The sequence below is a fragment of the Syngnathoides biaculeatus genome, chromosome 10, assembly GCF_019802595.1.
Source record: "Syngnathoides biaculeatus isolate LvHL_M chromosome 10, ASM1980259v1, whole genome shotgun sequence".
Taxonomy (NCBI): Eukaryota; Metazoa; Chordata; class Actinopteri; order Syngnathiformes; family Syngnathidae; genus Syngnathoides; species Syngnathoides biaculeatus.
The window spans coordinates 10,869,746-10,880,266 of NC_084649.1; the positions used below are offsets into that span (position 1 = coordinate 10,869,746).

The 10,521-nt window shown below is 39.0% G+C and overlaps 1 protein-coding gene across 1 annotated transcript in view; it reads right to left on the minus strand.

Moving 5' to 3' along the window:
* ddx19b (DEAD-box helicase 19b) overlaps positions 1 to 9,353 on the minus strand; it is a 13,938-nt gene extending 4,585 nt beyond the window's left edge. The window contains exons 1-11 of the mRNA XM_061833738.1: positions 8,822 to 9,353; positions 8,329 to 8,368; positions 8,168 to 8,260; positions 6,854 to 6,989; positions 5,658 to 5,750; positions 3,333 to 3,435; positions 3,103 to 3,217; positions 2,830 to 3,007; positions 1,339 to 1,576; positions 987 to 1,149; positions 20 to 211 (exon numbers count right to left, since the gene is read on the minus strand). Coding sequence (XP_061689722.1) covers positions 20 to 211; positions 987 to 1,149; positions 1,339 to 1,576; positions 2,830 to 3,007; positions 3,103 to 3,217; positions 3,333 to 3,435; positions 5,658 to 5,750; positions 6,854 to 6,989; positions 8,168 to 8,260; positions 8,329 to 8,368; positions 8,822 to 8,878 — 1,408 coding nt within the window. The 5' untranslated portion in view covers positions 8,879 to 9,353. The remainder of the gene's footprint in view (positions 1 to 19; positions 212 to 986; positions 1,150 to 1,338; positions 1,577 to 2,829; positions 3,008 to 3,102; positions 3,218 to 3,332; positions 3,436 to 5,657; positions 5,751 to 6,853; positions 6,990 to 8,167; positions 8,261 to 8,328; positions 8,369 to 8,821) is intronic.
* Between the last annotated feature and the right edge of the window lie 1,168 nt (positions 9,354 to 10,521).

The window sequence follows — 10,521 nt, forward strand, 5'->3', positions numbered from 1 at the left end:
TATGTTATAAAAAACTTACTAAAATGATCCTGGATCCTGTTGAGGATGTTCATACTCATCCTGCTATCCACCATGTTGATGGCCAGCCCCCTTTTGCCGAATCGACCCGTACGGCCAATCCTGTGCAGGTACGTCTCGTTGTCTGGGTTACCATCTTGGTCTACTGGTAGGTCGAAATTGATCACCACCGATACCTGCTCCACATCAATTCCTGGGATACGACAAATGTTAACATTTTCAATTAAAAAAAACACATAAAAATGGCAGTCCCTTCTAAAAGTGCAAAAGTGGGTGGGTTCAAACGAAAAGTAAATTGACTGCATTTATATAGTGCTTTATCTACACTGTCACAGTTCTGTCTTGATTTAACACATCTAACAGTAAATAACATGAAAGAAAAGCTAGAAATTTGAACTTTTGTCTTGAAATTAAACTTTTTTTCTAAAACTAAAATGTCTTCTGTATACAGCAAAATCAAAATTAACCTTGTCATTCTAACTTTTAGAGGAGACAGTACATCAACAACAACAGTATAGAGTGTTACTGGTCAGATTATGTACTCAGAGGTGTTTTTAATCAATCACAACCCATTTATTTGTGCACTGTACAAACACCAACACACACTTAATTGTTAAATAAACCCCTAAAAAATTATAACTCCGAAAGAATAATGTTTTATTGGGGGAGAAAAAAAAACAATCGGAGCGAGACAACAGGATTAAACATGCAAGCCACCCACCCTCACAGCCATTAGTTGTGCATAGCGCAAGAAATATATGGATAAAGGGAGTGGACAACTAAGTTAACGAGATTTATCCATTTTGTAATGATGAACGAGACTTGTTAAGACGCCCAGTAGTTCCGTATACTGGCCATATACTATACTATATGCCCATTTAAATGAGGGTATGTATTTTTTCTTACAGTCCATGTATAGTCATAGGAGGCTTTCAATAGGTTCTACTTGGTCTGAATGTGTTCCTCACCTCTGGCACAGACATTTGTGGTGACAAGGACCTTCTCCTTTCCATCTCTGAAGCGTTCAATGACTGCTGCTCTCTGCTCCACTTGCATCTCTCCGCTGAGGAGCGCCACCTGGTGGTTTTCTTTGGAAAGCTCCCCTGCCAGCCAGCCTGCAGTCTTCCTTGTCTGCATCCCACAGAGGAAAGCAGTTTATATACCAGATAGACACTCGTTAAATAAATAAATAAATAACACACTGGGCTTAAATAAAATTTGTCAAAACCTGCCCAAATTCTGTAGTGTTTCTGAGGAAAACATGCAACCACTCATAAATCAATCAAATGGAAATAAATTCTGTGCGATAGAGTTTCTTACATGACAGAAAATCATGGCCTGGGCAATGGTGATGGCTCCATAGATGTTGCACAACGCTTCAAACTTCTCCTCTTTGCTGTTACACAATACATAGTACTGTTTGATTGTATCCAGAGTTTCCTCCTCTCGTTTTAATTTGATGATGTTTGGATCAGGGACGATGCGCTTGGCGAAATCCCAAACAGTCTCCTCAAATGTGGCTGAAAACAGCAACATCTGGCAGTTTTTGGGCAGCATCCTACACGACAGGGAACAAATTAAGCTTAGAATATCCTTTGAAAAGTACCTTGGAATCTCAAAATTCGAATAGACAATACAGCGAACCCCCACGTATTCACATTTTGTTTGCAAAGTCACCTATTTACAGATTTCTAGGATGGAACTAATCCCCCATTCTTGTCTGAAATACTCACATAATTACTTTTCTTGTGCTCAGGCCACAGCCATGTCAAGTTTGAAAATATTGCTTTGACACAATATTGGTGATGACCAAGTAAGAAGAGCTTAAATAATATATCTTATAGAAAAAAGTGTTTTAATACAGTGGTTCTCAACCCTGGGTCCATGTGGAATTTGGTACAGGGCTGCACAGAATAAATAACCAATTTATATTAATTTCTATTGTATTGTACACGTGTCAAATGTGTTTAATTTTAAAAACTGACCAGTGTGACAGTCTGAGTGCTCCCCCGTGCTGAAAAGTCTCTTTGTGATGAATGCGCATACGTTACTAACAGGGGAGCTTTGGTATGTAGCAGACGCTTACTGGGAAATCCCCTGGTCTCATAGTTCCCCTTCTTCTACATAGATAGAGCTAACATACGTTATAACCTAACCCCAACCTAACCTTAAAAGAAAAGTTGTTCGTCTTTCTGAGATGTCCATAACGAAAATGAACACTCAGCAACAAGTTGTCAAATGGCACATGTAGAAGCATGGATGGGGATGTTTCAGATTGGTCGGAAGTTTAAAAAAATATACGCGCATGCGTCCTAATATACACGGATTCACATTCATCACAAGGAAACTTTTCAGCACTGGGAGCGCTCAGACTATCACACAAAATCTTCTCAGTTGCAACAGCTGCACGTCCCATCAACACGTCAAGACCTCACAGAGCGCTTTGCTTCCCAATGCCAGCCAACTACATCATAGCGTCGCTCAAACTGAAACAACAAATAATTTCATAAACGGATTCACTTCAGTATGAACACTGAAAAGATTTCTTTATAATTGTTAAGACAACTTATAATTAAATATACTACTTCCTGGAGGAAGGGGGGGGGGGATTTTGGGTTCTTGGTAAAAAATGTGAATTCCATTTTCCCCATTTAAATTGCAAAATGTCAAAAGCTCACTGAAACTGAAAGAGTTTGCATCAAACCACTTAATGATACTGGATTGTCTCTGTGACAAATGGGTGTCAGTGGTGTAATAAATTAGCTAAGCATTGTATTCCTCCAGAATGTTCTTTTCAGCATTCATTTTCACCTCTGGATGCGGATACTTTGGTCTTTGTGACCCTGCGTTGCAATCATGACATCAGCCTCATCAAGCACGAACACCCGAATCTTCTCAGGATCGATGAACTTCAACTTGCTGCACCAGTCTAGCATGGTGCCAGGTGTGCCAATGACTATCTGTTCCTGAAGTTTCGCGCCTCGCTGCACTGGAACATTTTGACAGAAACCAATCAACACAAAACGTGCCGAACAGCAGACAAGCTAATAATCACACTGCATATGAAAAGTAGAGTGGACGTACGCCTTTTTCCTCGGATGGCATAAACTAATTTGACTTCAGGATAGTGTTTACCCATCTGCTCAATCACTTTACCAGTCTGAAGTGCCAGTTCATAGGTGGGTGACAAACACAGGCACTGATAGAAGACAAAAGAATAGAAACAAGGGATTAGAAGGGATATTCACAAATCACACTTTAAGTGTTGAAATGAAACCTATGAGAAATTGTAAAAAGGTTAAAAAAAAAAAAACCTGAGGATACTTGTTGTCGGGATTGACATGACTGAGCATGGCGAGGACAAAGGCAGCTGTTTTTCCTGTTCCTGACTGAGACTGGGCAATCAGATTCTGTGGACTAAAAGAAAAAAACATGTGCAAAACAGATTGTGCAATACGAATCCAAGATGCTTTACAGTGGTTTCAGGTCATGTTATCACTGTACAGTATAGTTAATAGTGGTGGCACAATATCAAAATTCTGAACTCAATACTACATTGATACTGAAATGATACCACGGCAAAAACCTAAAACATCAGGAAAAAGTGTAATGAAAACTAACAACCTCAAGTACTTTATTTTAATTTCAAAACATTACAATAAATGTGTTAACTTATGGCATTACCAATTCTTGGGCTTTTACGAGAACTCGATCAATGACTCTTTAAAAGGGAAATTCCAGTGGTTTGGATTAACAATGTATCCAATAGGTCATGTAATATGTACTGTATCTTGAAAATGTAGTGTTAACCCTCTCTCATTGAATGTTTTTAGAAGATTTTTAACGACAATTACAAATTTTCAGGGGCGCCCTCATTTTGGCGAGTCACATGACCTACGTGCGCGGATGTGACGTATTACGTGCCGCACCAAAGCCTCGATTACGATGGGATACAATTATGGCCAGCGCTGATTTATCAGATTTATCCTCATCATGAAGAAATAACAGTTTTGGTTGATCAGGAAGACGGAGGAATACTTCCATACAGATTTCAACCTGTGGCTGTAAATAATGCAGAATTTTCAGATGCGCATTATATTTAGGTATGGATGAAGAATAAAAAAATACAAATCACATTTGATATTTGTATAGAGGTACATAGAGTGGTTTAAAAAGTAGTGCAGCAGTCCAAAACAATGAGAGCTCGCCTCAATGGCTTCAGGTTGGTATAAAAAAAATAAATAAAAAAAAAGTGAGCTCAAACTATGTAATACGAGCGTCATGGGGACATTAAAAAACAAACGCCATGGATGGCACAGAGGATGACATGCTGTGGGAGCAAAATAGGATCATCAAAAAAGGAGGCACCAGAACTGGACCAAGTCACCACCAAAGGTAGCTACAATGGATATTTTTCAGATTGGCGAAGAGCCAGATGTTGCTTTTGAAGTCCTGGCCAAGGATGTCTAATGTAGATGATAAACTGCACTGTGCACAAATATTTAATGCAAAAAATATTTAAGTCAAACAGTGTTAAATATTTATTTAAGACTGTAATATGCGTTATCAACAGTATTAATAAAATGTTATGCAATCATTGAGCATTTATTTTAACTGGTTGCGGGATTCCTTTCTGACAATTACAGGGACAAGGACAAGCGTATCCTGTGGCCTGTTCCGAGTTTATATTACGGTTACATCAGCACTTGCACGATAATTATTAATGATTGTTGTACAGAGTTTTTTTGAAAAACATTACAAGTACAAACCTAACAAAATATAAATACAGATAATTCCCAATATTTTGAGCACGTGGGTAGCAGCAAATTGGTGGTGCGCATTGTACATTGGTAGAAGGGTTTTCCTGATTTTTTTAGGCCGACTTTGGGTGTGCACATTATAATTCAGGACGCATTACACTCGAGAAATTACGGTAATCAACCGTAATATTAAACGTGACCAGCAGAGGGATTTGTTTGGACTTACAGCAGTGCTCTTATTCAATGTGTTTGGAGCCACAACCCTCAAAGTGGACCTTTTTTCTCCATTGAATAATAAGTTTTTCGTTTTGCATTTAATGAATTTGTATTCTTCCCAAAACCCACAACTTTCAAAGTAGTTTCAGACGATGAGGTAGCCTGTTTCCGGGCTGAGTGCTCAAGGTTGGTCATCTCATGCTGTCGATCTGCTCTTAACACTGACTCTGATGAGCATCGACTGCTGAGTTTCACGAACAGCAGACGAGAATTTGCTAACATACCTTCGTGAGCCGCAAACTCTGAGGTGATATCATGATGGACAACTTGTGCTATCTTGTACGCAGCAGCTAGCCGGCAATTTGAAGCAATTTAATTGCCCTGGGTTCCACACAGTTGTGCTGATGCAACTTGGGGAATAGAGGGAGTGACTGGCTGACTGTTGGCGTTTTGGGTACGTCCCTTAAGGGATACACGTAAGCTCACATAACCGTTGCTTTTTTTTTTTTTTTAACTACTAGTATTAAAATAACAAGTACCATGTTATTTTATGCATTAAAATACCTTAGTACAGTACTGGTTAAGGTACTTGGTGCAACACTAATAATGAAGAAAAGGGAGCAAAGCACAGGATAACACTTAGGCCATGTGCAGCATACTCACGGTTCAGCAAGCATCATGGGTAAGGCTGTTTCCTGTATTTTGGATGGCCTGTTAAAACCCATGCCATAAACACCCTGAAGGAGCTGTGGTTTTCTGCAGATACAAGAAACAACATGTTTTGGTGCAGGAATACAACAACAAACTGTATATAGCTGGCACATGGAGACAGACTACAGTCACGCTCACAATCACACCTACAGGGCAATTTAGAGTGTCCAATTACTGTTGCATGTTTTTGGGATGTGGGAGGAAACCAGAGTGCCCAGAGAAAACCCACACAGGCACAGGGAGAACATGCAAATTCCACACAGGTGGGGCCGGGCCTGTGACGCCAACGCTTTACAGCTGGTCCACCGTGACGCCGAGAAAATACTGAAGGCAAATTCCAGTGTAACATCTACATTGAAAACATGTTTATTATCTACACTAAATACTGTATTTAGGTGTTTTGTTTGCTGTAAACTATAACGAAAATTACACTTTAAAAAAAAAAAAATCTGTCACTTTGTGGTTTCTCGTTAATGAGTTTCACCTTATACATCCAACTACCAAAGACAAATTATATTTTCATACTATTTATTGTGCTGTACCTGTGTACTTATGTACTGTAGCAAGAAGCGACTCTGCAGTTGTGTTACATGAATTGGTGTGAAGAGTATAACAAGTTACAACTGTTTGTGAGGCAATAAGAGTTTCTGAATATAACCAAATGAGGTGCCTGAATGGGATGAACGAGTCGGTGAGTGGTGGCTGTGCATCCAAGGGGTCACTAAGTGAGGTTGTGTTTGGAGGTGCGCAGAGCAAGTTGATAAGTGAAAAAAACATTGACGATGTCATTGATTAATCATTTAAATTGACTATCATCACTTTCGGGTTTCGAAAACAAATTTTGGGGTTTTCCTTCCCCACACTCTCAAACTTCGTACCGTAAATAAAGAACAAACCAGTCACTAACTTGGGGCCTGGATGTGATTGTACCAAAAGGACTAACCCAGCAGCCCACCAATATATACAGTACAGCTGGGTATAGAGTCTCTCAGTTATAAAAGACACCTGGGAACTATTTTAAATTTAGGGGAATCCATATTAGATGAGTATATGTGTATGCAGCTTCTTAGTTAATTACAGATGCTATAAATCAATCAAGACATATGAATTGATTATGAATCAGTTAAATGACAATATATTCCACTTACAGTCGCAACTCCTCAAATGATTTAACAGAGTAGAGTGGAGAGTTGGGATCCTTTTGAAGTACTTCAACCTGATTTGTGGTGTTGACAAGATTACTTCTGATGAGCTTATTCAATAATGACTGGGCCGCTTTGTCATCTGTGGAGGAAAAGACAATTTAAATATGGTGCTTTAAAGGTGAGAAAAACTGATACTGAGCTGGAGGATGAACTAAATAAGGCAGACCACATGGTGATAAAGATGAAAAATCTGCACTCTTGCACATAGCGTTCTACATGTGTAAACATTGTTATAAGACAATTTATAAGTTCTCTATCGTGTCATGAGTATAGACCTTCCAAAGGTCAAGCCTTAGGTGAAGCAAGTCCCCCCCTACACTGCGCAACAAAGCCAAACCCTACTGGCGTGGACCATCACACACAAAAAAAAAAAAGACTCACACCCACACATTGAGCTCTGCACATCTACCGACAGGCTGTGACAGAAAACTTCGGGGGTTTAACCTCCACATGCAGGATATTGTATTGCATCACTTCTATTAAGGTCAAGAAAGGAGCAAATTCAAGTATCCAAGAATAAGCGACCGTGTGGATAATTTGAGAGGCTGCCTCAATCACAATGGCCGACTATAACCAGAGCGCTACTTACTTCACTCATACGAATGCACATTTCTACATTTCATTCAAAGGTACATATGAACTTATGTGTTCATTATTGTAAAACATATGCGGTTGCTGGTTTAATTTGAACTTTGTTTGTAGCATACAGAAGTGACTATGTACACTGTGATCATTTTTAATTTGCTGGTGAGATGACAACATACCATTCATCTATAACCGCTTCATACAACAAAGTGTTTGGATGTATGTTTAATCTCTTAGTAGGGACAAGAGCAGTGACCACTGTAGAGTCTATATTGCTTTTGTAGAAATTATTCTTATATTACTATTATTATAGTCATCATGTAGAAAAGGAAAAAATAAAAGAAGATCGATGGCCAACCGGGTAGCACATCTGCCTCAAAGTTCTTATGTCCTGGTTCAAATTCATCCTTTCCTGAGTGGAGTTTGCATGTTCTCTCCATGTCTGTGTGAGTTTTCCGCAGGTACTCCCAGATCCCAAATGCATGCATGATAGGTTAAGTGAACGCTCTACATTAACTGCCCGTGTGTGTGAACGTGAGTGCAAATGGATGTCAATATGTGGCCAGCACTTTGCTACCAGTTCAGGGTGCACCCTAACAACAGCCCTAGTGAGGCTAAACAGCCTGAAAAATGGATAGATATATAAGTAGATACAAGATCACATCAGTTCACCTCTTTCATCATCATCCGTTTTTTTATCCCCAACAGTCTTAACTCCCACTTCTGACTTGGCTGCATTACTGTCTGCTGACAGTTGAGATGTTCCTAAAGTAACAAAATCAAATTAGATCATATTCATGCTTAAAATTAGTCTAGAAACTTTGCAAACATACCATTTTCTCCAAGCGTCTCTTTTATTTGAAGGTTACCAATCTGCAGGAAAAAACAACACATTACTTGAGAGTTTAAAAAAAAAAAAGCATATTACTGCCATTGTTACATATTTGTGTTCCTGAAACATACATATACTTGAGAAGCTCAAGGCAAGGAGATGCCAGAGCTTTTACTTATTCAGCTTAGCTATTTTGGAGCCTCTTGCATCATTCGTTTGCCATCCATCTAAAGCTGCCTCAATGAATTACCGTTAAACGTAGCATCTGCTAAAGCTATCATCACGCAGACAACCCGGGACCTCTTAACGAGCTCATTTGGCACATGCTAGAGCTTGAGTTTAGGCTAAGTAAATGTCTGGAGGCTCGTAATCGCAACCAGTTTTGTCTTGAAACAACGGCAGGCTTTAAGATAAAATGTAAGCATTCTATTTACCAGTGCTAGGCCCGCGCCAAACATGTTAACTACTGATAAAACGTGAACAAGCATATTTACTGATTCTGCCGCAGCCTCTTGCTCGTCCACTGCCTGGGCCCAGGAGTCTGAAGACATCGTTTTCCTGTCGTTTTTACGCTAAAACCCAAATTGTGAAAACGTCTCACACTCTGGACGACAGGAAAGTAAAATAAAGTACCCCACAGTCACAATGGCGTGCAGGAACTGAGAGCCTTGTCCAAGGGATCCGTCAACCGAGTAGAATTGAAGTGCATGGAAATAGTTCCTACGATTAAGAGTTCCTACTTGGATTCCGCTCAATTCACTCCAACCGCTCAAAAATAAACCCTGCAATGATTGTTATTATGATGGTGAAAAGTATTATCATAGAATTACAAACCTTTGATTATTCTTTAAAAAATGCTGATAGTATAAAGCGTTTTAATACCATCCCTGGCTTTGCCAAAGTTATAAGTGATTGAAACATTTTCTGTGCCGTAGTTTATGTTTGTTAACATTTTCCAGTAATGAAGTTAAAAAAAAAAACCCTCTTAAGTATGACACTGGACTTTCACGGTACATTGTGTGGAAAACCATCACTAAAGAGATGACAAGAAAGGGTGGAGTACTCCTTGCACTTGCCCTATTTAAGAGGCCTATCTAAGTCTTATATACCTGATCACTGGTATTAAATGTTAATGAATGGAGAGCCTGAGGGGTGGAACAGATGTGTGATCTGGCCACTTGCTCAGCCACAAAATACAAACCCTTTGTGGAAAAACGGAGGAATGGAAAATTCCATCAGCCCCCCTTTCGATGATTGTTTTTTGTGATGTTTATGTTCAATAAGTAGCAACCCTCACCCAACCCCCTGTTGAACATTGACATTTGGGTGGTTAAAAGTGACCTTGAAGTACAGATCTGATCTGGTCTGAAAAATGTGTTGCGGAGTCAAAGTAAAAAACGTGTTTACAGAAAGAAACGTGTGGATAGAATGGAACCTGGACTACTTCAAGTGTCACATTCCGCACAACTCATTTGAAAGCAATTAGAATTATACACGGATGTAAGTTGGAATTCAGGATCGGTACTTTGTTGGTGGAGAGCAGCAAAGAGAAAAGGAACAAGTTAAAATTCTCATCGACAATCTTCTGCTAGCCATCAACAGGAATGCAGCTCTTCTGTCAGGTTAACAAATTCCCAATCACATGGCAAAGTACCGTGTATACCAGAACGCTGACGAGGCAAAAGTTTCAATTCAATCAGTCAATGTAATGAACAATTAATCAATCAATTAGTAATGTTAAAGTTCCATGTTACCAGACCTTCATAATGACTGAAAGCACAGAATACAGTGCACAAAAAAGCAAGATCTTGTATTTTAAATACAGGGAGCAAAATAACATTCACCATCAAACAGTTTGGGAGCATCATTCAGTTGTCAGCATGTATTGCAAAAGAATGATGTGCAAGCAATAATTCAGATTTGGACCAAGAAAAACAGACGAGGATATGATTGTGAATCAAAATAGATAAATGAATAAATGGAAAAAAATTGGGAAACTGTCAAATTTATAGTTTATAGTTGTTTTGGTTTGTTTAACAATGTATTGTTTTTTTACGTGTAGTTAAAAGAACAAAAGGTTGTCAACATTTTCATTGTAAGTCTGCAAAAACCTATATAAAATTGTTCTTAATAAAAGTGTTCTGATGGGAATGTAAATGCTCTAATCTGATCTTCAATGGATGACACATCTGAT